Source organism: Humulus lupulus, chromosome 8 (genome assembly GCF_963169125.1).
Source record: "Humulus lupulus chromosome 8, drHumLupu1.1, whole genome shotgun sequence".
In the NCBI taxonomy this organism is placed as follows: domain Eukaryota; kingdom Viridiplantae; phylum Streptophyta; class Magnoliopsida; order Rosales; family Cannabaceae; genus Humulus; species Humulus lupulus.
The window spans coordinates 48,135,139-48,158,132 of NC_084800.1; the positions used below are offsets into that span (position 1 = coordinate 48,135,139).

General features: G+C 35.6%; 2 protein-coding genes and 1 long non-coding RNA gene across 3 annotated transcripts; 1 reads left to right on the top strand and 2 right to left on the bottom strand.

Annotated features, from left to right (window-relative positions):
- The first annotated feature begins 1,634 nt into the window (after positions 1-1,634).
- Positions 1,635-2,256, top strand: LOC133793773 (uncharacterized). The gene is made up of 3 exons (XR_009874944.1): positions 1,635-1,755; positions 1,834-1,889; positions 2,184-2,256. It is a non-coding gene; the product is annotated as an uncharacterized LOC133793773 (long non-coding RNA).
- Positions 2,257-11,712: 9,456 nt separating this feature from the next.
- Positions 11,713-13,365, bottom strand: LOC133795366 (uncharacterized). Its single transcript, XM_062232818.1, has 2 exons — positions 12,416-13,365; positions 11,713-12,145 (listed from the first exon to the last, which is right to left on the bottom strand). The coding sequence occupies exons 1-2, from the start codon at positions 13,363-13,365 to the stop codon at positions 11,713-11,715; spliced, it is 1,383 nt and encodes a 460-aa protein (XP_062088802.1).
- A 4,631-nt stretch (positions 13,366-17,996) lies between these two features.
- LOC133795367 (uncharacterized) lies at positions 17,997-18,560 on the bottom strand. The gene has a single exon (XM_062232819.1). The coding sequence runs from the start codon at positions 18,558-18,560 to the stop codon at positions 17,997-17,999; it is 564 nt and encodes a 187-aa protein (XP_062088803.1).
- Between the last annotated feature and the right edge of the window lie 4,434 nt (positions 18,561-22,994).

A 22,994-nucleotide genomic window follows, 5' to 3' on the forward strand; every position in this document is an offset into this window, starting at 1 on the left:
GCTTGCGCCAGTACCAGCTTGTGTCCGCTTTTAAATCGTAAGACCAAAAAGAAACCCCCTTGAGATAGATATTATTCACCCACTTAACCCATAGAATATCTCTTTTCTCAGTGATAGCCCAAATATATTTAGCTAGAATAGCTTGATTCCATTTGGACCCTTCTTTAAACCCAAGACCACCATACGGTTTAGGAAGGCACACTTTCTCCCAAGAAGCTACATGGATTCTACTTTTGTTCCCGTTTAGACCCCAAAGGAAACCTCTACAAAGTTTCTCAACCTCTTTAGAAACACTATGAGGAAGGATGAAAACGCTCATCCAATAGTTGCGAAGACCAAGTAATACAGAGTGGATTAATTGGATTCTGCCAGCAAAAGATAAGTGCCTACTTCCCCAAGAATTAAGTCTCAATCTGATTTTTTTAATGATAATACCACAATCTTCAGCTTTCCATTTAGTTGGTCTTAAAGGGACCCCTAAGTACTTTAAAGGGAAACAACCTTCAGCCACTACAAGAATTTTGAGTAAATATTACGTTAAGATATAGCACCTTTTTTAAAGTGTTATTAATGATTTAGCTCTAAAATATTCGGGTAGAAATATTTAGCGCCAAGTGAATTAGTAATGGCGCCTTTACTTTTCATTTTTTTTTTATTATTTTACATAACACTCATTCTAAATATGGGTTCTCTCTAAACGCCTAAATCCCTTCATTCTCACCATTCATTTCATCGATTCTCTCTAGCCTCCACGAGAGAGTGCTCAAACCACACGGCGTCGTTCTCCTCCACCGGCGGTCAGATCGGTCTACTCCAACATCACGAAGTCGCTCTCCACCCCATCGGCTCGACTTAGCAAACATCAAAGGTACTCTTTCTTGTCCTGACCTCACTCTGGTAATGGTTCCTACTCTTCAGTAAATGAGAGAGAGACCTAAGCCGCTGCCCTCTCCTCCTCTCACTCCTATCTGTTATTCTTCTTTTTCTTGGAAGAATAGGTGACGGCGCCTGGCGGAGGCAGAGGCAAAGGCGAGGTCACGGGTTCGACGATGCGTGGGTCTTCTTCTCCTCAGCACACGACGGAGGCGAGATCTGGTATGTTTCCTCTCGACTTATTTTTGTTGTTGTTGGTTGGTTCATGGTAGTCGACGCCTTAGAATGGGGTATTTTAATTACTGTGTGTTTAATAATCTTATAGGTTTTCTTCATAATATATGTTTTGTCTTTCATTTTAGTTATAGAGAAGATTAGATTATAGGAGACTCTTAATGAAATTGCTAAATTGGTATTTTGAAGTCATAATGTTAAATTATCATTTCATGATTGCTAAGGTACTTCAGTCATGAGCAAATATAAGAAACTACTTGGTGTGATATCCATCCTGTTGATATTACATTATATGTGCTCTATTTGAATCTCTGTGTTTTTCTACTTTTACGGGCAATTGCTTCGTTATATTATCTTGATCTCCTATGTTTTGACACTAAGTAATCTCTTTTCAGTTGCTGTAGCTTGTTTTGATTTGGGAATTCCTGGTTTTTGTCTAACGTGCGAATTAGTTGCTACTATTGTGTTATTAGCATTCTATTAGGTTTCAGTTACAGTTTAGTGATTTACTAAATGTTCATGTTTTCATTCTTGGTGATCTGGACCAGATTGTTAATGGACCTGAAGTCTTGAGCAAGTTTGTTGGTGAAACAGAAAAGAATGTTAGAGATCTGTTTGCTGATGCTGAAAATGATCAGAGGACTCGCGGTAAGAGAAATTTATACCTAGAATATGATAATTAACCTGTTTGTATTTACTAATGCCGTAATGTCCTTTATTGTTTAGGTGATGAAAGTGATTTGCATGTCATAATCTTTGATGAAATTGATGCTATTTGCAAGGTACTAACCATTATGAGTCTATATCAGATTCTCTGTGTTTTTGTAATGGAATTGGTATTAGCTGTTGACATTTATAATACTGATTTGGGTTATTAACAGAGTCAACTGGTCTTTCACATTAGTTTTCTTCTTCATTTTATGGTTGCCATTGTCAGCTTGATAAATTTCATTCGCTACTTGCAATTTCTCTGATTTATGGGTTTTCTTTTATTGTTTCATGAGTTTCTTTTTTCGCAATCCTTATTGATTTAACTTAATTATTAGCACTGATTTGCTTTTAATTTGTGAATGCAGTCGAGAGGATCAACCAGGGATGGTACTGGAGTTCATGACAGTATTGTGAATCAACTGCTTACAAAGGTACATGAATGGTTTCAACTTTTGAGTCTGGGATTGTACGCCCTGGTTTTCCCACGGGCTGATTAGCAGGTCGAGCCTCGGACTAATCATGGTTAGTCCGTAGATTTCCCCAGGCCGGAGCTCCTGTTTTCGAGGTCGTACCTTATTAGCTCGAGGGATCCTCAAGGACTCGTCAAGGTTGCCCAAGACTGGGGCAAAGGGCCTGAAGGCTAAAGGTCAGTTCAGGGAAGCAGCTCGTGGTACGAGCTGGACATGGATCCCTGACCCTTTGTAAAGTCAACACACGCAAGATAAACGTGCATATATTTGACATCACATGTCTGATATCTCCCTGACTTCTCGGACACGCAGCAGGAACGTGCGTATTCAGACACCCACGGCTGGGTTGGGCCGTGCGGCCCATTATCTCCTTACCTATCGATTTGACCATACTTATGTGTCAGGTTTAGGAATTAATCATGAATGTCACAGAGTTGATATGACAAATAAGAAGGTCACGGGATGACCTCCTTACCAACTTCCAGGTGCCTTCTCCTATAAATATGGGGACCCTGGGAATTGATAAGGGTTAGAAAAAATAGTCTCAAAAGAGATATATACTTTGTAACCAAATACCCAGAATAGATCAATAATATTGACTAGTGGAGTAGAAGGATTTTAACCTTTGAACCACTTAAAAACGTGTCTTGAGTCACCTAGATCATCCTCTAAGATTTCATATCTGTGACGGTTCTACTTTCAGCACTAATCCCTTTCTCTCCTTCTCTTAATTACCTGTTGGCGAAGAACCGCGTCAACAGTTTGATGCTTTCGTTGAGAGCAAGTTCAATAGGTGCTGCCGCAAATATCCAACTATGGTGACCACTCGATCCAGGCATGGCAACGAAACAGAGCAGCAGGATGGGCAGGAGGCCCACCATATTGCCATCCCTGATGAACAAATTCCTGAAGTCCAACAGAGGCCAGGAAAGCAGCCGGCGGGCCAAGACGATACTGGTAGCTCAGCGCCCCGGCCGCCTAATCCGAACCCGTGTTATTATACTGCGGTGGAGATGGAGAATGCTCAACTGAGGAGCCAGTTAGCAGCAGCCGGTCGGCAAATCCAGGATATTCTGGCCCGACTACCCCCTCTCACAACCAACGTTAACGTTGGAGAGAGGCGAGGTGAGGCTTCTAAGTCTCACCGGGGTAATCGGCCCAGGCATAGCCATTCGGATAGACTTCCTGCAGCCAACTCCACCCCTTCATCCCACCATCAAGAGGCAAACTTCAGGGAAATGCCTGGAACCGGACAACAGCAATACAGTCGTTCGGTCAGGACGTCAACTCCTAGTTCTCAACTTTCCTCGAGAACGCCCAGGAGAGCTCGAGGAAATTCCCGAAGGAGATCCGGGGAGGGCCAGTGACGTCAGCCCGTCCCAGAAGACCGTCCTGCGCCTCGTCCAGCTTGCCCAGAGCGGGACCAGCAAGCTGGCAGAGCCGAAAGGCCCCCACCAAATTTGATCCGTCCAGACGGAACTAGGATCGCCTCCCCAGTCAGGCATCCTCCTTCTCCAATCAGATATCTGTCTCCTCGGCCTGTCCGAGACATCCCAGCTTACAGGAGCAGTAGGAGAAACCCACCATCAGCGGGACCTTCCCGGCACAGCAGGGCGCCTAAAGAAAGCTCAGGTCCTCACCACCAAAGACGCACTCCAAGCCTGTCCAGCAGGAGTCATTGGACCGGCAGCCGCCGGAGTGATCTCTCCGGAGGAGACCTGCGTCAGCGACTGAGTTCGGCACTGAGCCACCAGACCACCCAGGGAGGCGACCTTCGAGATCGCCTCAACTCTCACAGAGAGGGTCGAGCTAGAGATGGTAGCCCGGCCCGCTCGGCGGGAGTCCGATCCGAAGTACGTAACGGAGGGAATGTCCCAAATAACCTATCTCAAGATAGGAGGGGAAATAACCCACCTAATATGTACAATGGGTCCGGAGCTGTTGAACAGCCCCGGAATAACCCAGGATCTCAGGACCAAACCCTCGAGCGCCTAACTCAGATGGAGGAACTGATGAGGAAGCTCCTATCAGAAAAAGAAAAAGACGAATATGATTCGGGTGATGAAATGGAACTCTTCGCCCCCAACATAGCAGCGACGACATACCCATCTGGCTTCCGTATGCCTCACTTGTCAAAATTTAATGGGGACGGAGACCTGTCGGACCATTTAGGGATGTTCAACACCCTAATGATGGCCCATAACATTGGCCCGGAGCTGCGTTGCTTGATCTTTCCTTCCACACTGACTGGACCTGCCAGGCAGTGGTTCAAGCAGAGTAAAAGGCAGTCAATCAGCTCCTGGAAGAACTTTTCGGCTGACTTCAAAAAGGCGTTCCGCGCCTCCCAAGCCGCCTGAGTCCAAGCTGACTCCCTAGCTAACGTGAGACAGCAGCCCGGTGAGACGCTGAAAGCCTACTTGAGCAGATTCGCGAATGTCGCTGCTCGAGCCAGAGACGCTGAAGATAGCTCTAAGCTCATGGCCATGAGAACCGGAATCCTGGTCGGGGGAGATCTGTGGAAAGATATTCAAAGAAAGGGAGTCAGCTCGGTTAACGAATTCCTTAACAGGGCCCAAGAGTGGATAAACTTAGAAGAAGCTGAAGCTTCAGCCGCAGGGACCAGCCAGGTTCCCGAGAAGCCCGCTGGAGCGGGGACGGAGATCGTGGTGGCGATTCCCGAGGTCACGCAGAACAACCAGCCCGGTAGTGGCAAAAGAAAGGGAAATGGTGAAAACAGCCATCACGGTCAAAAGAATAATAAGTCTGTGGATAAATTCAAGCCCGTGTTCACAACATATACCGAGCTCACACAAGAATGAGAATGAGAATGAAGAATATCTTTTTGGTTTTGTAAAATGAAGAATGAGAATGAACTGCTGGTGACAAACACAAGAAAAACTTTTTGGCAAACAACTTTTAATTTTTCTTTACCATATTATGCAGACCAGGACGGTTGGAGGTTCAAGTTGAGATAAGCCTGCCTGATGAGAATGGTCGTCTACAGATTCTTCAAATTCATACAAATAAAATGAAGGAAAATTCCTTTCTTGCTCCTAATGTGAACCTTGCAGAACTTGGTACGTGCATTGGTGATGTATACTAGTGAGACCTATCATATTTATTTTTTAGATTGCGACATTTAAATGATGAGTATTTCCTTCTGTTATGGTGTATTCAGTATTTCCATTTGTTTTCTGTTAATTTTGTTTGCTTGTAGGGTTTGCTTTTGTTTACAGCTTGCCTGCAGCTACATTTTGATCTCTGTTTCAGGCTCCTGTTAGTGGTATTTTTTATGCTCTGCAACTAGTTTTGTTTTATGTTTTTATGCTCTACATTTTTTATGCTTTTTATGCTCTTCAAAAATTAGAGTAACCTAATCTCAACAGGATGGCTGTCTTCACCTTTCTGTGTCCTCACTGTAAGGTTGTCCCAAAGCTTCCCTTATCCATTCTGTGGAAAAGTACTTTAATTTTCATATATAAGGCAATCCGTTTATGCGAGTATGTGATTTAGTAAAAGCAATGAACAGGCAAAGAACAAATGGAGAGATTGGATTTCTAGCAAAAACAATGGATTACTGTCACATATATATTATGTTGTTAGCTGCTGTAGTGTACTGCATTTGGAGGAATTGAAATGGCTGTGTTTTTTATCATTGCTCTCGGTCTGCTTCTAGTTTAGCTGCTGAAGTTAAACTTTTATTGCATCATAGGCTTATCATTATTAGTAAAAAGAAACTTTCTGCCCAGGATAATTGCTTACTAGCTCAATTCACTATGTAATTGTTTAGTGTTCTGCTCTGTTTTTCCCTGTATTGGTTTTTCTTTTAGCTTGATGTGAGTTGTTTTTTGAGGCTTGTTGTTAGCCGTTGGTTGTTTGAGTTGGTTTAGTGTGTATCTTTGCTTGTTTGATTAATGAAGTTCATCCTTTCTTCTTGATAAAAAAAAAAGCATTGTAGTATCTGCGTTTTTTCATGTGGGTGGGCAGGTTATGTTTTTATCAAGGTAAATAATTTATTTTTATCACATGGCATCTAATGTGAACATATTGCTTGTTTGGATTGGGAACATTGATGGGCAGCATCTTTTATAAGGATTTTATTCATTTTTGGTGGAGTCTCTTTTACTGTCAGTCAAACTCATTCCATTTGAGAAAGCTGACGACTTTGGTCTTATTTTTTATTTATTTTTTGTAAAACTTTTAAGGGTAGGATTTGAGTATGTTTCTCTTAATCTCTATCATGCTTTTGTTCGAATTGAGTAATTTCTTTTCTAATCCCATATATTTTTTCTTGTTTCCTGTAGTCTCTTCTGTGTAGTGAGTCCAGGGTTAAAGAATGTCCGGGCCTTTGCCTCTGCATCGTGGCATATCTTCTGGGACATGAGGCTCTGGAGGGAGCAATGATATCAACGACTCTTAAATGAAAGATAAAACCGAAAAGGATGATTTGGATAGAAGAGGTTCATCTGATCAGAGTGCCTTTGGGATGAATGTAAGTGTAATTATCATTCTCCTTTCTTTCCTACATAAACCTATCCTCATAAATTTATATTAATGGTATTAGTAAATTAATCTTGATACATTTGTTGGTTTAATGGTATTGGTTTGCCACTATTGTTTTGATAAAGCCTTTGAAAAGTTCTATGACATGTACAATGCAACTTGGTATGATATGGATATGTTTAGAGCTATTATTATCTTCATAATTGATCAACAACTGTATTACAGGAAAGGTTATGGGTTGTAGATATTGATACAATGTGGATTATATATATACATATATGTTATGTAATGCTGTTTATTTAGATTGTAATTTTTACTTTGAATTAGATATATTAATATGATTTAAGCATTATTCTGATGAGATTTCAGTCGACATTGTTTATGCTATGTTTTGTTACTCCATTGTTTATGCTATGTTATGTAATCTTTAGCAAGAACTTCTCTTTACCATGAAATCATCTGATCAAGAATATAATGCACTTTTAATGGCTTGAACAATGGAGTATGTGATTATGTAGTGGCTCTAATTACTAGAAATCAAGTATATTCTAGTTCTATATGCATTAAGGATTGTAGTTTTGTTAAAAAAAATTTCTTTATTGTTGGAATGCAATTCTCTTTTTCTTTTCTTCCCCTCTTTATAACAATGCTGTTTAATTTAATCAGGCGTCCATCTTGCTACTCTTGTATATGTGTCCATTAGGATATCTATGGAAACATCTGATTGAAATATTTGTATAAGGAGTTTTACTTCTCAAGTTTCTGAATTTATATTACGACTGTTAGAACTACTAGCTGTTTTTTTCTTGAGAAATGAGTAGTTGAAATGTGATGTTAAAGATCATGGCTTTGGTGACACTGAATATGACATGGACCTCTTCAAACTTGATATGATTAGTTTGCCATTTACATCCATTCTTGAATGCAGTAATTTCAAGAATACTGGCTTGCAGTGCTCATGTTGGAGCATGTTGGTACGAGTCACAGCGGTGCGAGTCATGGTGCTCTGTCTTCCTCACACAAGTCACATCGGTATCTCCTCTGCTGGAAGGAAGAACCCATGCAAGAACATCTCTGTGAGGTATTTTTTATGGAGATTTCAATTTAGTATCACATAATCAATGTATCATTACTATATCAATATATATATTTATAAAGTGTTTGCTAGATTTGGCCAAAATCAATGTATTTGATCTAAGTTTCTAATTAAGAATTTGGTATGTTTGGTTTAGTTGATGCGATTTAGTTCCTTTGGACAGTGTTGAGTATTTATGAGACAGGGAAGATTACTAATAGCTATTTAAACTTTATGGCAACTATATTACAGGTTGTTTGGGGGAGTGTGAGTTATTTTGTGTTTCAAGATTGTAAATATCTAGGTAGAGGAGTATTTTTCACATTGTATGGTTTCTACTGCTTAAATGGAGTATTTCCTTACTTTTGGATCCATGGAGTGTTTGTCTTGCTTCCATGTGTTTCATTTCGTTGTTAACTTTGTGTATGGTTGAGTGTGTTATTACAAGTTCTATTGTTCGTTTGATCTTTAGCTTGGGAATTTTTCCAGTTTCCATTAGGGGCTTATAGTGTCCTTTTCATTTCTGATCAAACTTTTCAGCAGGTTCCTCAAATTTCAGTGATCTTTAGCTTGGGGGAGTGATAGTTATTTATGCTCACAACAAAGACAAGTGCACAAAGGATGATGAATTGAAGAATGGAGCAAGTTTCATGCATGGTTTACTTTTGTGTATCTTGTAATGTTTCTGTTTTTCATTTTTGAAGTAAAAAATATTCAAGATTATAAAACTTTATTATGTTATGCTTTCAAACTTAAGTTAGAATTAAGATCTCATGAAGTAGACACATTCATTGTTTGAATTAGTTATTGTTCAATGTAATACTTATAGTTTATCAATCTATTAAGAATTACATTTTATGATTAATTTTGATTTTTTTTTTATCAAAATACAATAATGAAAATCTTTTAATTAAAAAAAAACCTTATAAGTATACTTATCAAAATAAAATTTAAAATATATTATTCATACTAAAGTAACAAAATTTTATTACTATAAGCGTAACAAATCGTTATGATTTATATAATACAACAAACTAAAAATGTTATCAAAATAATCAAATGTAACAGTTGAAAAGTGTTATGCAAAAAGTATAAGATTAAATGTCAAATTTATAATCAAATACTCTAACTAAATGTTATTATTTGAATATTATAGCAACTAAAAATGTGTTATTGAATAGTTTAAGATAACATCGAACATAACATTCAAATACTGTTATAGAAAAGACAGGACTTTTAATAACAGGGGCTATGTTAGCATTTTCAGAAGTGTTATCAATACTCCCGGTTAGCAGTTTTTAAGTGTTATGAATACTGTTTTTTCTTGTAGTGAGCCAACCCAATATCCTTAATAATCTCCCTTTTCTCCCTAGTATCAACCCCTCCAAAAAAGATTTGAGACTTACTAACATTGATAAACAGCCCAGTTGAAGAGCTGAACAAATCAAGAACTTCTTTAAGCACTTTTTATGGACTGTATAGAACCTTTGCTAAGAATAATCAAATCATCCGCAAAGCATAAGTTTATTAACTTCAAACTTTTGCAAAGAGGATGATATCTGAATTTAGAGTCTATAGCAGCATGAAGAAAACATCTCGTTAGATATTCCATTATCAGAACAAAAATCAAAGGGGATAAGGGATCACCTTGACGAAGACCCTTAGCACCTTGAAAACCACCTTGAATTCTGCCATTCATTATGTAACGACCCACTAATCTAGACTAATTGGACCATTATCGAAACTATACATAAAACTTACATTTTTACGAAAATACCATAATTTATTGAGTAACTTGCAAAATAAGAGTATTTACAAATAAACAAAATACTAAGGAGGATTATGGGATCCCATTGTCTTTAAAAACAAAAGATGATTTAAAATAAAAGACATTACATAATAATGCGGAAAATACATGTAAAACCATTAAAAACATAAGAAGTGAGACTACATCCTCGAATCGAATAACGCTCGGCCCCTTGACTCCATTCATCATCGATACACATCCTCCAAGCGTCACGAATCTTACCGCCTCTAAACTTATTTTCCTGCACATAAACAGAAAGGGGTGAGCCTAATGCCCAGCAAGGAAAACCTAACACATAGTCATATACATAATTTCATAAGAAAACATAAAGACATATCATAACACATAATTCACTTATTATAATGGCCATTATTACTTGGGGTCCCATAGACTAAACAAGCTTATGCCCATGAGATTAGTGGGGTCCTACCAGCTAAATAGGCTTATGCCCACAATCTTTTTGGGGTCTTGTTAGTCAAATAGGGCATAAGCCCAAGCCTACAACATACACATCAATAACAAAACATAACACATTAATAACATAAACATATAGATAACATAAGCACATAACATATTGATTCTAGCCTATTTTCCTTACCAAAGTTACCGAGATTATGGACTGAGTTGGGATTGTTGGAACACTCCTAAAACCATAAGAAAGAGTAAGTCTAAAGAAAGGAGATGAAATGGAAGAGATGGAAAGACTAAACCATAGAAAACATACTTACCGACTTATATGCTTAAAAGCTTGGATTCCCTAACCAAAACAAGAATAAGGTTAGGGGACTGAGTAGAAGGTTTTGAGAAAGGAAATAACATAAAATACAGAAAGGAACTAGAGTTTTGGGTTTACCTCAAAGATTGCAAGATCAATCTAACATCCACCGAAATACTATAGCACTCACTTCCCAAAGTGTTTGATAAGCTTATGATGTTTAAGCTTATAGTTTTTCCCCAAACCAAGTGTTTACACTCTCACACTCACTTAACACTAGCAGCCTCTGAACTTAGAGCAAATGGTGAATAATGGCTGGGTACTAGGTCCTATTTATAGAGTTTGGGAATGAAAATATCTTGATTTTACTTGAATAAAAATAATGGCTTTTTAAGTGAAAATCATTTGAATAATCGTTTAGCAGAGGCTGAAGACTCGTTCAAAAGATGCTGGACTGTTGAAGGAGTTTGAATGGCTGAAGGGAAAAGAATTCAAAAGTATTTGAATTCATGCTGGTGGAGGCGATATATCGCCCCCTGTAGGCGATATATCGCCTGGACCTTTGTTCCCGAGGCGACCGTGCATCGATTCGTGTTTTCCGTATCTACGTGCTGCGACATATCGCCCCCTATAGCTGCGATATATCGGCATACGCTGAATATTTAAACACGAATTTACACATTTTTTAGCTAAGTTTGAATGGATTAAACAGCCTTGACTAAGCCCTCAACGTACTCAAGGCTGCTGACTGACCCTATAACATTCAAATTTTACCCTTATTTAATTTAATCCTAAAAAATACTTAATCCTTAATTACCATTCATAACATGTGCTTAAAATCCTATTGGTTGATGTCTAAACCTTATAATATAATAATATAATCCTTAATATCAGTCACATTAATCAAACCTTAGGTTATACTTAATATTTTTAAACTATAGATTAAACTTAGAAAATCTATAAGTACTACTATGAGTGTCCAAATAATTCCCGGTCTGAACCAAAAATCAATAGTAACAAAGATAACACTAAACATACTATAATACTACTAACAATTAACTAAGTAAAGTTCTTGGACTCTACACATTAGAAGTGAATAAGAAGAGCTCTTGATACAGATCATAATCAGCTGAATAAATCTAGTAGGGAAGTTTAAAGCATTAAGCAAATCTTCAACAAAATTCCAATCCACAGTATCATAAGCCTTACTGATATCTATCTTAATAGCGCAGCGAGGAGAAGTATTTTTCCTCCTATAGTTCTTCAAGATATCTTGAAGAATCATCACATTATGAGCAATAGATCTCCCTTGGACAAATGCTCCTTAATTTTGATGAACCAGACTAGGAAGGACTGAAGCAAGTCTAGAACACAGAAGCTTAGATATGCATTTGTAAATCGTTGAACAGCAGGCAATAGGCCTATAATCTAAAGCTCTGGTCGGATTCTCAAGTTTAGGAATAAGAGAGATCGTGGTATTATGAAATTCTGGAGGCATGAAACCAGTCTCAAAAAAATTAACAACTGCAGCACAGACTTCTCCCCCAATAACAGGCCACATACTCTTGAAAATACCAGACCCAAATCCATCAGGTCCTGGTGATTTAGTATCAGGAATGCTGAACATCGCTTTCTTTATTTCCACAACAGAAAATGGCTTCAGCAGACCTACTTGCTGGTCTAAAGAAATTTTAGTACCCTGCTCAATACAACTCAAATTCATTTTGGAATTAACAGTACTGTTGCTGCCCATGAAGCTACGGAAATGATTGAGAAAATGCTCCACAACATTAGAAAACTTATCATTAATCAATCCCTATTCTGTCATAAAAGAAATAATTCTATTATCCATTCTTCTCTTCTTCAGATACGCATGGAAGTAAGATGTGTTGGAGTCTCCTTTTTGCAGCCAAGTGATTTTACTTCTCTGGCTGAGAAACTTATGATACATTTTCTCTTGCATATCAAACTTAGCAGCTGCAATTGCTTCCAGATCCTGGTAGTTTTTGTCTCTGGGATGAGCTTACGCTTGAAGTTTAGCCTCGCTGAAACTAGATTTCGCATCCTGAAACCTTTTCCCAATATCGCCAATCACTTCATGATTGAACTTCTTGAGGCAATGCTTAACTCTCATTAGTTTTATGTATATTCCTTTGAGCCCTCTAGAAGTCACTGGCCTCTTCCAACTCTGCTCCACAATGGTCTTGAAGTCATGATGATCAGCCCAGAAATTAAAAAACCGAAAAGGTTTGATCCCAATAGACTCTGTTGCTGAAGCTGAAATTACACAAGAACAATGATCTGATGTTGCTTCCCAACTGAACCGAGCTGCTGTGTTAGGAAAGAAATCATGCCATTCCTCATTGACAAATGCATGATCAATCTTGGAATAAATTCGACTAGAGCCAACTTGGTTATTAGTCCAAGTAAAATTCGAACCAAATCTTTTAAGAGCTACAACATTAGATTGGGCTAACCAAAGATTAGAGTCAACCATCTCAGAATGCGAAATAGGATTCCCTCCACTTCTGTCATCAGTAAAAAAGACCGAGTTAAAATCCCCAAGGATTAACCAAGGGGACACTGGAAAACTGAGTTGCATCAGATTATACCACAGAATCTTCCTGTCTTCAATAGCATTAAAACCATAAACAAAGGTGAGACAGAAAGCATTAACTTTACCAGCCATTTTAACCACACAATGAACATGCTGAGCAGATTCAGCAATTACCAAAACTCTAACAAAACTCTTCCTCCATATGATCAACAACCTGCCCTCAACAATAGGACTGTTATAGAACTCCCAAGTAGTAAATTTGTTGTCCATCAACTCCTGAACTTTATTCCCTTTTAGCTTAGTTTCTAACAAACCCCCAACTCCAATTTTATTCACATTGCAAAATTCCAACACAGACTCTTGCTTACCTTTATTATTCAACCCCCTAACATTGCAACTTCCTATACTACAACAGTCCATGGCTAAGTAGTAGATAAACCAGGACCCTTTATTTCTCTACATTCTACCTCCTCTTCCTCATTACCATCCTTGTTCTGCAGAACACAGAACACATTCACTGATCTCTGCCCAGCCTCTAGGTCACGATCTGATGAAGTAACCGTAACCTGCTCCTTCATTTTTACACCAGTAGTTTTTCTAGGTGTCTTCCAGTCATTATTACTCAGTACATGATTATCTTTTTTTCCTGAACCAGATGGCAGTATCTTTGAAGTACCCGGATTTGAAATGGGAAGATTCGTAGAGTTTACCTGTAACGCCCTGGTTACCCCAGAACAGTCACGGTGAACAGTGAACCGGAAATTTGACTCGCTACCCGAGTCCTTTGGTTAAAAACGTGATCTAGGTACTATTATTAGGTTAAGGTATAAATCAGTAAAAAGGAAATGGTACATTTCTTTAAGTAAATAAACTGCTCATGAGCCTTTTAAAATGTTTACAGGATGTTCATAATACAAAAGAGTCGCTACAGTTTCAAATTTACAGTCCCCGCCGGCCTAAGCGGCAAAAATAGGGTAAACCCCTAGTCCCTCTGAGAACTCCTTGACCGTGGCGATCAAGCGGCCCTGTATGTACATCACATCGCCCAAGCTCTCCACTCAGGGTTGGCCAAGTTTTTCCTTCCCTTTACCTGCACCACATAGCACCCATGAGCCAAGGCCTAGCAAGAAAACACAATATAGCATGATATAATATCAACGGTAATCATAGTAATCCCTTCAGGACTATCAGTCCAACAAACAGGTGACAATAGCCAAAAGTCACAATAATGAGCATCGCTCCCACTAGCCATGTGACGATAGGGTCACCAGGGCTTAATCGATAAGTGTTTCATTCATAAGTTTGTTTGGGATAGGTGCAAGGTGATTAGTCACCAACATAACCTTCCTCACGACTCTAGAGTCGAAACTATGGACAACGTCCCTTAGCCTTGTGACAAACGGTCACCGGGGTCATATACCTTGGCTATAATCATCTGGTCGTAGACCAGGCAAGCACTTATATGTTCATCAACCTTAAGGTCGGTCTCGCATTAATGCCATAGAGCCATTCAATGCGTGATCATCGACTTTAGAGTCGGTCCCTGACTAGTCAGTGTCTCAAGCAAGTAATCAGCGTTCACTAGCATTTAATATGCAATCTATGTCCACATATATCAACCAGCATGCCTCAAATATCAAACCATGCATGCCATATATCTATACAGGGTGCAACTATATTCATACACTATTTTCTTACCTCTGGTTCGAGTGAGAATAGTTATACGAACGACCCCTGAGAACGATCAACCTTTAAATTCCTCGACGGTCACCTGGTCATAACCAAATTATAGGATTCATCAATAAAAATGATAACTGAGGGTTCCCAAACCAAATCCCAGCCCCCGAGACCCCAAATACCACCCAACCGCGTACTAGGTCCAACCCCGAGGCCTATGGTTTGAATCCCTAAGCTAAAAACCACTTTTTAGCAAGATTAGCCCTAAGGGCCGCGGCCCCCCTCTGCTGCGCCGCGGCGCACCCCCAAACAGAGGGCTCCCCCATCTGCCAAACGCCAAGGGCCGCGGCGCTCCCCTGCTGTACCGCGGCGCCCAGTTCAGCAACAAGCCCACGCACGAACCAGATTTTCCCCCTGTGCGTTTTTCTCTCAAACCAGTCTCTCAAACCATCATAGAACCTCCTCCAAACATGTAATTAACCCCCCAAATAACACCCTTAGCTCACTCACATCAAACCCCAATCAAACTAACACCAAAACCCCCCTTTGATTCTCATTTCCCACATCAAAAACATGAATTGAAAGCTATAAGCAAAACAGAGCACCAGCTGTAATTAATGGCCAAAACTCACCTTGAAACTAGCTTTAAACCTCCCACATAGGCTTACACAAATGCTCCAACCCAGCTTTAAGTTCCTCTAGCTTGAATTACCACCAAGAACACAAAACCATCAAAGGAGGAGTGAAGAAGATGAAGCAAGGAGAAGGTACAGGAATGAAGGAAGCAAACCCCTATTTTTACTCTGTTTATTCTACAGCCTTCTAAGCCACTTAAGTTACATATATCCTTCCAAAAAGACCAAAATACCCTTGTGTCATCTTAAGCCTCTAAAGCCACCTCAAGGGCAAAATTAGTACTCTCCGCTTAACCCGTTAATTATAATTAACGCTTCCCAATTCCCGCTAATCTCAATATCCCCAAACATCAATAAATCATATCCCGTTACCCTAAAATCCCCGGTAACGCTATAACCATAAATAACACCCCGAGACTCACCCCGAGCCCCGAGCTCAAACCTGTTATGACCAAACCGTTAATCATGTTTAAAGATCATCTCATGTCGAAATACTCGAACCAACCCACATTATAATGTGGTCTCACAATATATCATTAACATACAAACAAATATTCATTTATACCCTCAACGGGCCAAATTACTATAATACCCCTGTAAACAAATGTGGACTCACATGCACGCATTTAACATCATATTATAGTATAATTCTCATAAACATGCATAAACACGTTTAATGGCATAATTAAACAGTTATGGCCCTCCCGGCCTACTAAACCCGCCATTAACCATAATAGGAAATCCGGGGCATTACATTACCTCTGGTTTAGTCACAGGATCAGTCCTCTCAGCATTCCTCTTTCTCTTCTCAACTTCCCTTTTCCTACAGTCTGCCATAGTGTGGCCATAGCCCATACATGTTTTACATTTCACCGGTAGCCACTCATAATCGATCCCCTGCTCCACCAACTGGCCTTTTTCATTTAGAAACTGAATCACTCTTGGTGGAGCATCTGTTATATCCATCTCAACCAGAATCCGAGCAAATTGAATCCTAGTGCGATCCCTAGTATATTGATCCACCATTATAGGTTTCCCAATAGTGCTAACCAATGCACTAAGGCATTTGTTCCCCCAGTATTGAAGACCTAGATCATGAAGTCGAATCCATAATGGTACAGAACGAACTAGCTTAATCGCATCTAGATCTAAAGACCATGGTCTGACTATAACCGGCTTCCGATCAAACTGAATAACACCATTCTCTAAAACCAGATCTCTAGTTGCTTCATCATTAAATTTCACCATTGTTAAACCCATGGTCATACGAGCTATCTGCGCAATCCCAAGATGGCCCCAAATATGCTTAATATAACCCTCAAACACCACCATTGGAGGGTTCGCACCCAGCACCATACATATTACATCAGAGCTCCAATTCGCTGCTTGGAACTTCACCTCCTCAGGGTCGATTTGGGCAATCTTGATGCCATTCTTAATCTTGATGCCATTCTTAATAATATATATTTATATTATTATATATATAATTTAGAATTTAGTTTATTATGTGGAGATTAAATTGTATATACCACAATTTTTTTTTAATTATAATTTAAATAAAACATTATTAAATATTTGTATTTTTTTTAATATTACACAATACAAACATTACAAATTTAAAGACACATTAAAAAAATTAAAATTGAATACATTAGACATCACATTCTCATTATAATCAATAGTATACATTCTCAACATTCACAATCACATTACAATTTTTTTTAATATTAATCATAGTAATGCATACGAAACATACTCAAAATTATACAATAAAACATTATAAACTTAAATCATAGTCAATGTTACACAATAAAAACATTACAAACTTAAACATACATTGAAAAATTAAAATTAAACACGCCAAAATCAAACGGAAAGCAATAACATAGAAATGAACCTTATGAGATACAAAGACAACAATCAATAATGTGGAAAATTAATGAGTAGTTTTATTTAAAATATTAATTAGATATAATAATTGTGATGATTTTGATAAATTAATATAATAATAAAAATAATATTCAATTTATTTAAAATATATATATATAATAATAAATAATATTTTTTGTGTGTAGTTTTTAGTGTTGTGGTTGGAGTGAAAATTGTTTTTGACACCAAATTTGATGTTGGCGTGACACCAAATTTGGTGTCAAGGTTGGAGATACTCTAAACACTAACATCTTAATTTAATATTATTGTCAAATCAATTAGAAACCGAAGCATAGAATATAAATGTTTTAAGGTAGGATTATCGTTAAAAAAGATTACTTACTTCATGGTCTGCTATAATATATTCAATTAATATGTTATCATAGGAAATTTGCAGTGAAACTCCAAACACAAAAATTGTTGACATGCGAGTGAAAGAGGTGAGCTAGAGGCCAAGGAAAGAGTGTGAGTTAAGGTCAGAACAAGATTTTTTTAAAAATAATTTTAAATCATTTAGTGATGGAGTTGGTCTGGGTTTGGATTGAATAAGCTCTCGAAGAGCTAACCAAAATAGAAAGAATCTAGAATATACTGAATATTGCGGTTAGGTCATATTCATTGATGATGATTGGTATTTATATAATACCAAAACTGTACCGTTTTTACAAAGATAAATGAGCAAAGCCAAAGACAAATTCAAATAAAACAAGATGACATCAAATATAAAATGGACATAAACGACAAACACTAAATTAAATAAGAAGCATATTTAAACTTAAACTAAAGAAGCTGGTCACGTGGTGCTCTGCATCAGTCTTCCCTACTGTGAGAAAAACTCGACTTTGAGTTTGTAGCTGCAATTGGAGCATCGTCAAGAAGGTGATAGGTGAACAAATCAACAACGTTGAAGGTGTTGGAGATACGGATGTCAGATGGAAGCTCAACCATGTATGCATTATCATTCACTTTGTGGAGGATTCGACACAGGCCGATTTTCTTGGGCATGAGTTTGTTGTAAGTGCCAGCAGGAAAACGTTCCTTACGGAGATGCACCATAACCAATTCACCTTTAGAAAACGTCTTTAAATGGTGGTGTTTATCAGCAGACTCTTTGTAAGCAGCAGCTGACTGAATTAAACGGTGCTTAACATCTTGGTGCATTTGGACAATTTCATCAGCAAGTTCACTAGTAGACTTGGATTTCAGTTTCAGAAGAGCAACAAAATCAACAGTCAAATTAGGAACCTCAGTGTACACTATTTGAAATGGGTCAAGGTCGGTGGAGCGATTAGGAAGACAGTTAAAAGAAAATTCAGCCTGAGGAAGAGCTAAATCCCATTGTTTTGGTTTGTCGCTAGCAATACAGTGTATCATGTTGCCCAATGATTAATTAACAACTTCGGTCCGTTCATCTGTTTGAGGATGGTGTGTGTTTAACGCCCAAAACGTGCATCTTCTTAGCGGTAGTTATAGTATAGATCAGGCGGTCGATTCCACAAGAAGGTAACTAAGACCAAAAATATTAGTAGAAAATAAACACAAAGGTTAGTGAAGTATAATGAAAGGGAAATGGATTTATGATTTTTGGTTTGAGAATTTGATTGTAAAATAAAGCAAATAAAAATAAGATGTAATCCACGATTAAAGAATATAAAGGTATCAAGAGTCACCCATATGTATTGTTTAGCTATTTAGATCTTTGATTCATAAAATTTACACAAACAAATAGTTCACATCACAACTACCTATTTGGAGGATTCAACATTAAAGTGCATACATGTTTCACAAAAATATATTTGAGTAAATATGTTCTTACTTTGGAAGTAATATGTTAATCTTATGAAAAATCTAAAAATGACACTATATCATTATATCATAATGCAATAAAAGATTGGACATAAAACTAAGCATCAATATTATTTATACTAACTTTAAATATATAGAAAAGTATGACTAATTCTATATATAATATTAGCAACAATAAATAAAGATAATAGAAGAACAAAAATTACTCAAATGTATAAATTTTAAAAACACATATATTAAATAAAAAATATAAATAACATCACTTTGTATATGGGATCATCCCTAACCTTCCAAGGAAGATTAGATCATTATGCACATCATTCTCATAAAAATTCTATAAAGAAATATGAGAAGAACACCGAGAGGAAATGTCGCTATAGTTTTTTTACTCTAAAAATTACATATCAAACTAACAAAAAGAGTTATTATTTATAGAGCAAAAGAGACTAAAAATAAATAAAGAAAAAATTTGGGTTACAAAAGATAATAATAATATTAATAATAAATTCTGATATAAAAATCATAATTATTGGTATTGTTTGGTAATACTTAAAAAAATAGTTTTTTATTTAATTAATTAAAATTTTGAAAATTAAACATAAAATGTGTTTGGTAAATCTATTTTTATTTATTAATTTTTTAAATTTTAATTAAAATTTATTAAATTTTGAAAATAGAATTTTTTCACTTTCAATTTTTTTTAAAATAGTTTTCAAATTTTTTTTTCTCTTCTTCAAATCAACATCTTATATTGTTAAACAAAAAATAAAAATAAAAGTTATCAAACGCATTTATTATTTTTTGTTTTTAAAAATAAAAAACAAAAATAGTTACCAAATATATTTTTATTTTTTTAAATAAAGAAACAAAAATAAAATAATATTTCTATTTTTGTGTTTAAAAAATTCAAAAACAAAAATTTTACCAAACGGGCCTTATTAATAGTATTATTTTTTTTCTGTTACTGTAATTGCTATTTTGGTGGTTGGTATGCAGGTTGGTGGAGTAGAAAATGTGAAGTAGCTAAAACCGATGGAAATGCCTGATGGGATTGCTACTGCGCAGCCAATTAGGCAGCGACACTTGGCAATGACTGCTGAAAAAGACAAGCAGGCTGATGGAGAATTGGGCCTTGGGCCATGCTGAAGGAGAAAGGAAAAGGGAAATTAACACATATACGGCAAATTGGAAAAAAATTCTAAAAATACGGTATTTTAAACTAATTACAAAATTACGGAATCTATGCCTACCCAGTTATCCATATTACTCATTCCATTACATGTTGAATATCATACTCAAATTTGTATCAAATCATTACAAATATTATCCTGAACAACAACATATATATATATTAATATCTTTAAATTAATTTTGAATTACTTATTTGTACACTTGCAAAATTATAATCAACGTTTACACTTGATAAAATCATATTGTTGAAAGATCATAATCATAAAATTATTTTAAAAAATATAGGTTGTGTCACTTAAAAAAATAGTTTTTTATTTAATTAATTAAAAATTTGACAATTAAACATAAAATGTGTTTGATAACTTTATTTTTATTTATTATTTTTTTGAATTTTAATCAAAATTTATTAAATTTTGAAAATAGAATTTTTTGACTTTCAAAATTTTTTTAAACCGTTTTTGACCTTTTTTTTTTCTTCAAATCAACACCTCGTATTGTTAAATAAAAAAATAAAAATGATCAAACGCGTTTATTATTTTTTGTTTTTAAAAAAAAAAAAAAAAATAGTTACCAAACATATTTTTATTTTTTAAAAATAAAATTATATTTCTTTTTTTTTGTTTAAAAAATTCAAAAACAAAAATTTTACCAAACACAACCATAGCAATAAACTTGTAACAAATCTTTACAAACAACATTAGGAATGATCATCCGATCTGATCCAACATTTTTAACACTAACCAATCCAATCCAATTAAATGTTGGATGTTGGAAATCATCAAATCTAATCCAATCAAATCCGTTTTGGCCTACAAATCCAATCCAATCCATTTGTAATTGGATTGGGTCGATTTATTTTTATTTTTTTATCTTTGAACCTAAATTTTGATATTAAAGAAATTAACAAGCAAAACAAAAAACATACAAAAATCTAGACACCATGTAGTAATAATACCAATTTAAATCTTTACAATTGTCACATTATAGTCATTTAAATATTAAGTTTACAACATTAAGTCCATTAAATATCATGATAGAGAAATGCTAAGATTACAAATCCAATTGTAATTGGATATCCAATTTTTTATTATTGGATTGGTTCGGGGTAATTGGACTGGTTTGGATCTTGAGCAACCCTAAACAACATGATAGAGAAATGCTAAATAAGAACTTACGTGTTACAAACCTGTAACAAGCTTTTACAGACAACGATGAATTTACATGTTACAAACCTGTAACAAGCTTTTACAGACAACGACAACTATAAATTTACATGTTACAAACCTGTAACATGCTTTTACAGACAACATAATACATAGGTTTGTAACATGCTTTTACAGACAACATAATACATATTAGCAAATTATTGTAACTATCATTTACGAAAATAATTTATTGTTAAGAAATCGTAACCAAAATTTACATAAAAATATTATATTTTTCCATATAGTACCAAAAAATTACAGGAACCATCATATTTATACTATACAACTTAAAAATATAAATTGAATATATTCATTATTTATAAAAGACTTTATTAAAAGGAAATCTACAAAAATACATTAAAAACTAAAAAAGATATGAAAATCTATTACAAATTTGTAAATATCTGTTACAATTGTAAATATTTGTTACAAATTTGTAAACATCTATTACTAAATGGTAAACAACTTTTACATTTTTGTAACTAATATTTAGAAAATTAGTTTAAAAAGAGATTAAATTGTAACTAAAAAATTTATTTTTGTAACAAAAGTTTCTAAAACTAGTTTTATAATTAGAAAATATATTTTTGTAACTAATATTTATAATAATTTATATAAATATTTATAATAACATTTTTGTGTTTATTGAAAAATTAGTAGAAAAACATGTCTTTTTGTCAACAAAAAAAATTATAGACTACTTTATAAGTAAACAAAATTCATTTTTGTAACAATATTTTTTAAAACTAGAAAGTAAGAAATTTATTTTGTAGCTAACGTTTAAAAAAATATTATATAATTTCAACTAACATAATTGTAATTTAGATTTATAAATATAATTTAAAAAATATTCAAAGAATAATGATATTGTGATTATCCAACAATATAGTTATTAATATTAATTTTAATTAACTATATATTGCAACGTATATAAATTATAATAATTTATATAAATATAAATATTTATTTTAATATTAATAAATAAATTCATTTTAAATAAAAATAAATTAATCTACTTTATTGAAAGTAGTAGCTATAATTATTATTACTTATATTATTATATTATTTGTAGTATATAAAAAATTTGTTCAATTAACTAAAGCAACGAAAATCGGCACGGAGGGGAGGGAAACAGAATTGAGAGTGAAGAATTTACTTATATTTAAGTGACCGTATATTTGTAATTTATTTAAATATCCGTATATTTAGATTTTTTTTACCAAATGCAGTGCACTTCGTAATTTTCTCAAAGGAAAAGGGAGAGGAAAGGAGGGCCAGGCGTGTGGGCCGTTCGCTGGGCTGGCAGGCGGGCTGGGCAGGGGCTAGCCGCAGATCTGGGTTCGGGTCGAGGAGGCGGGCCACAGGTCGGCTGGGCTCCTGGGTCGCGGGCGGGTCTGGGGAGGCTGAGGCAGACCTGGGTCTTTTTGGGCTTCTCTTGGGCCTTTGTCTTTCAATTTTGCCATTTTTTCTATTCTTCTTTCAGATTTAATTATTTTCTTCATTTCAAAGTACCAAAATACATTTTATTTCCTACAAAATAACAACAACTTAATTCTCAATCAAATATTTTCATTTATAAAATAAATCATATTAATTCCATAAAAAT

Excerpts from the sequence above, each read along its gene's own strand:
- LOC133795366 (XM_062232818.1), bottom strand. The coding sequence starts at position 13,365 with ATGGACTGTTGTAGTATAGGAAGTTGCAATGTTAGGGGGTTGAATAAT. Across the intron at positions 12,146-12,415 it reads AGCGAGGCTAAACTTCAAGC|CTTCATGGGCAGCAACAGTA; the intron begins GTAAGCTCATCC and ends TCATTTCCGTAG.
- LOC133795367 (XM_062232819.1), bottom strand. The coding sequence starts at position 18,560 with ATGATACACTGTATTGCTAGCGACAAACCAAAACAATGGGATTTAGCT.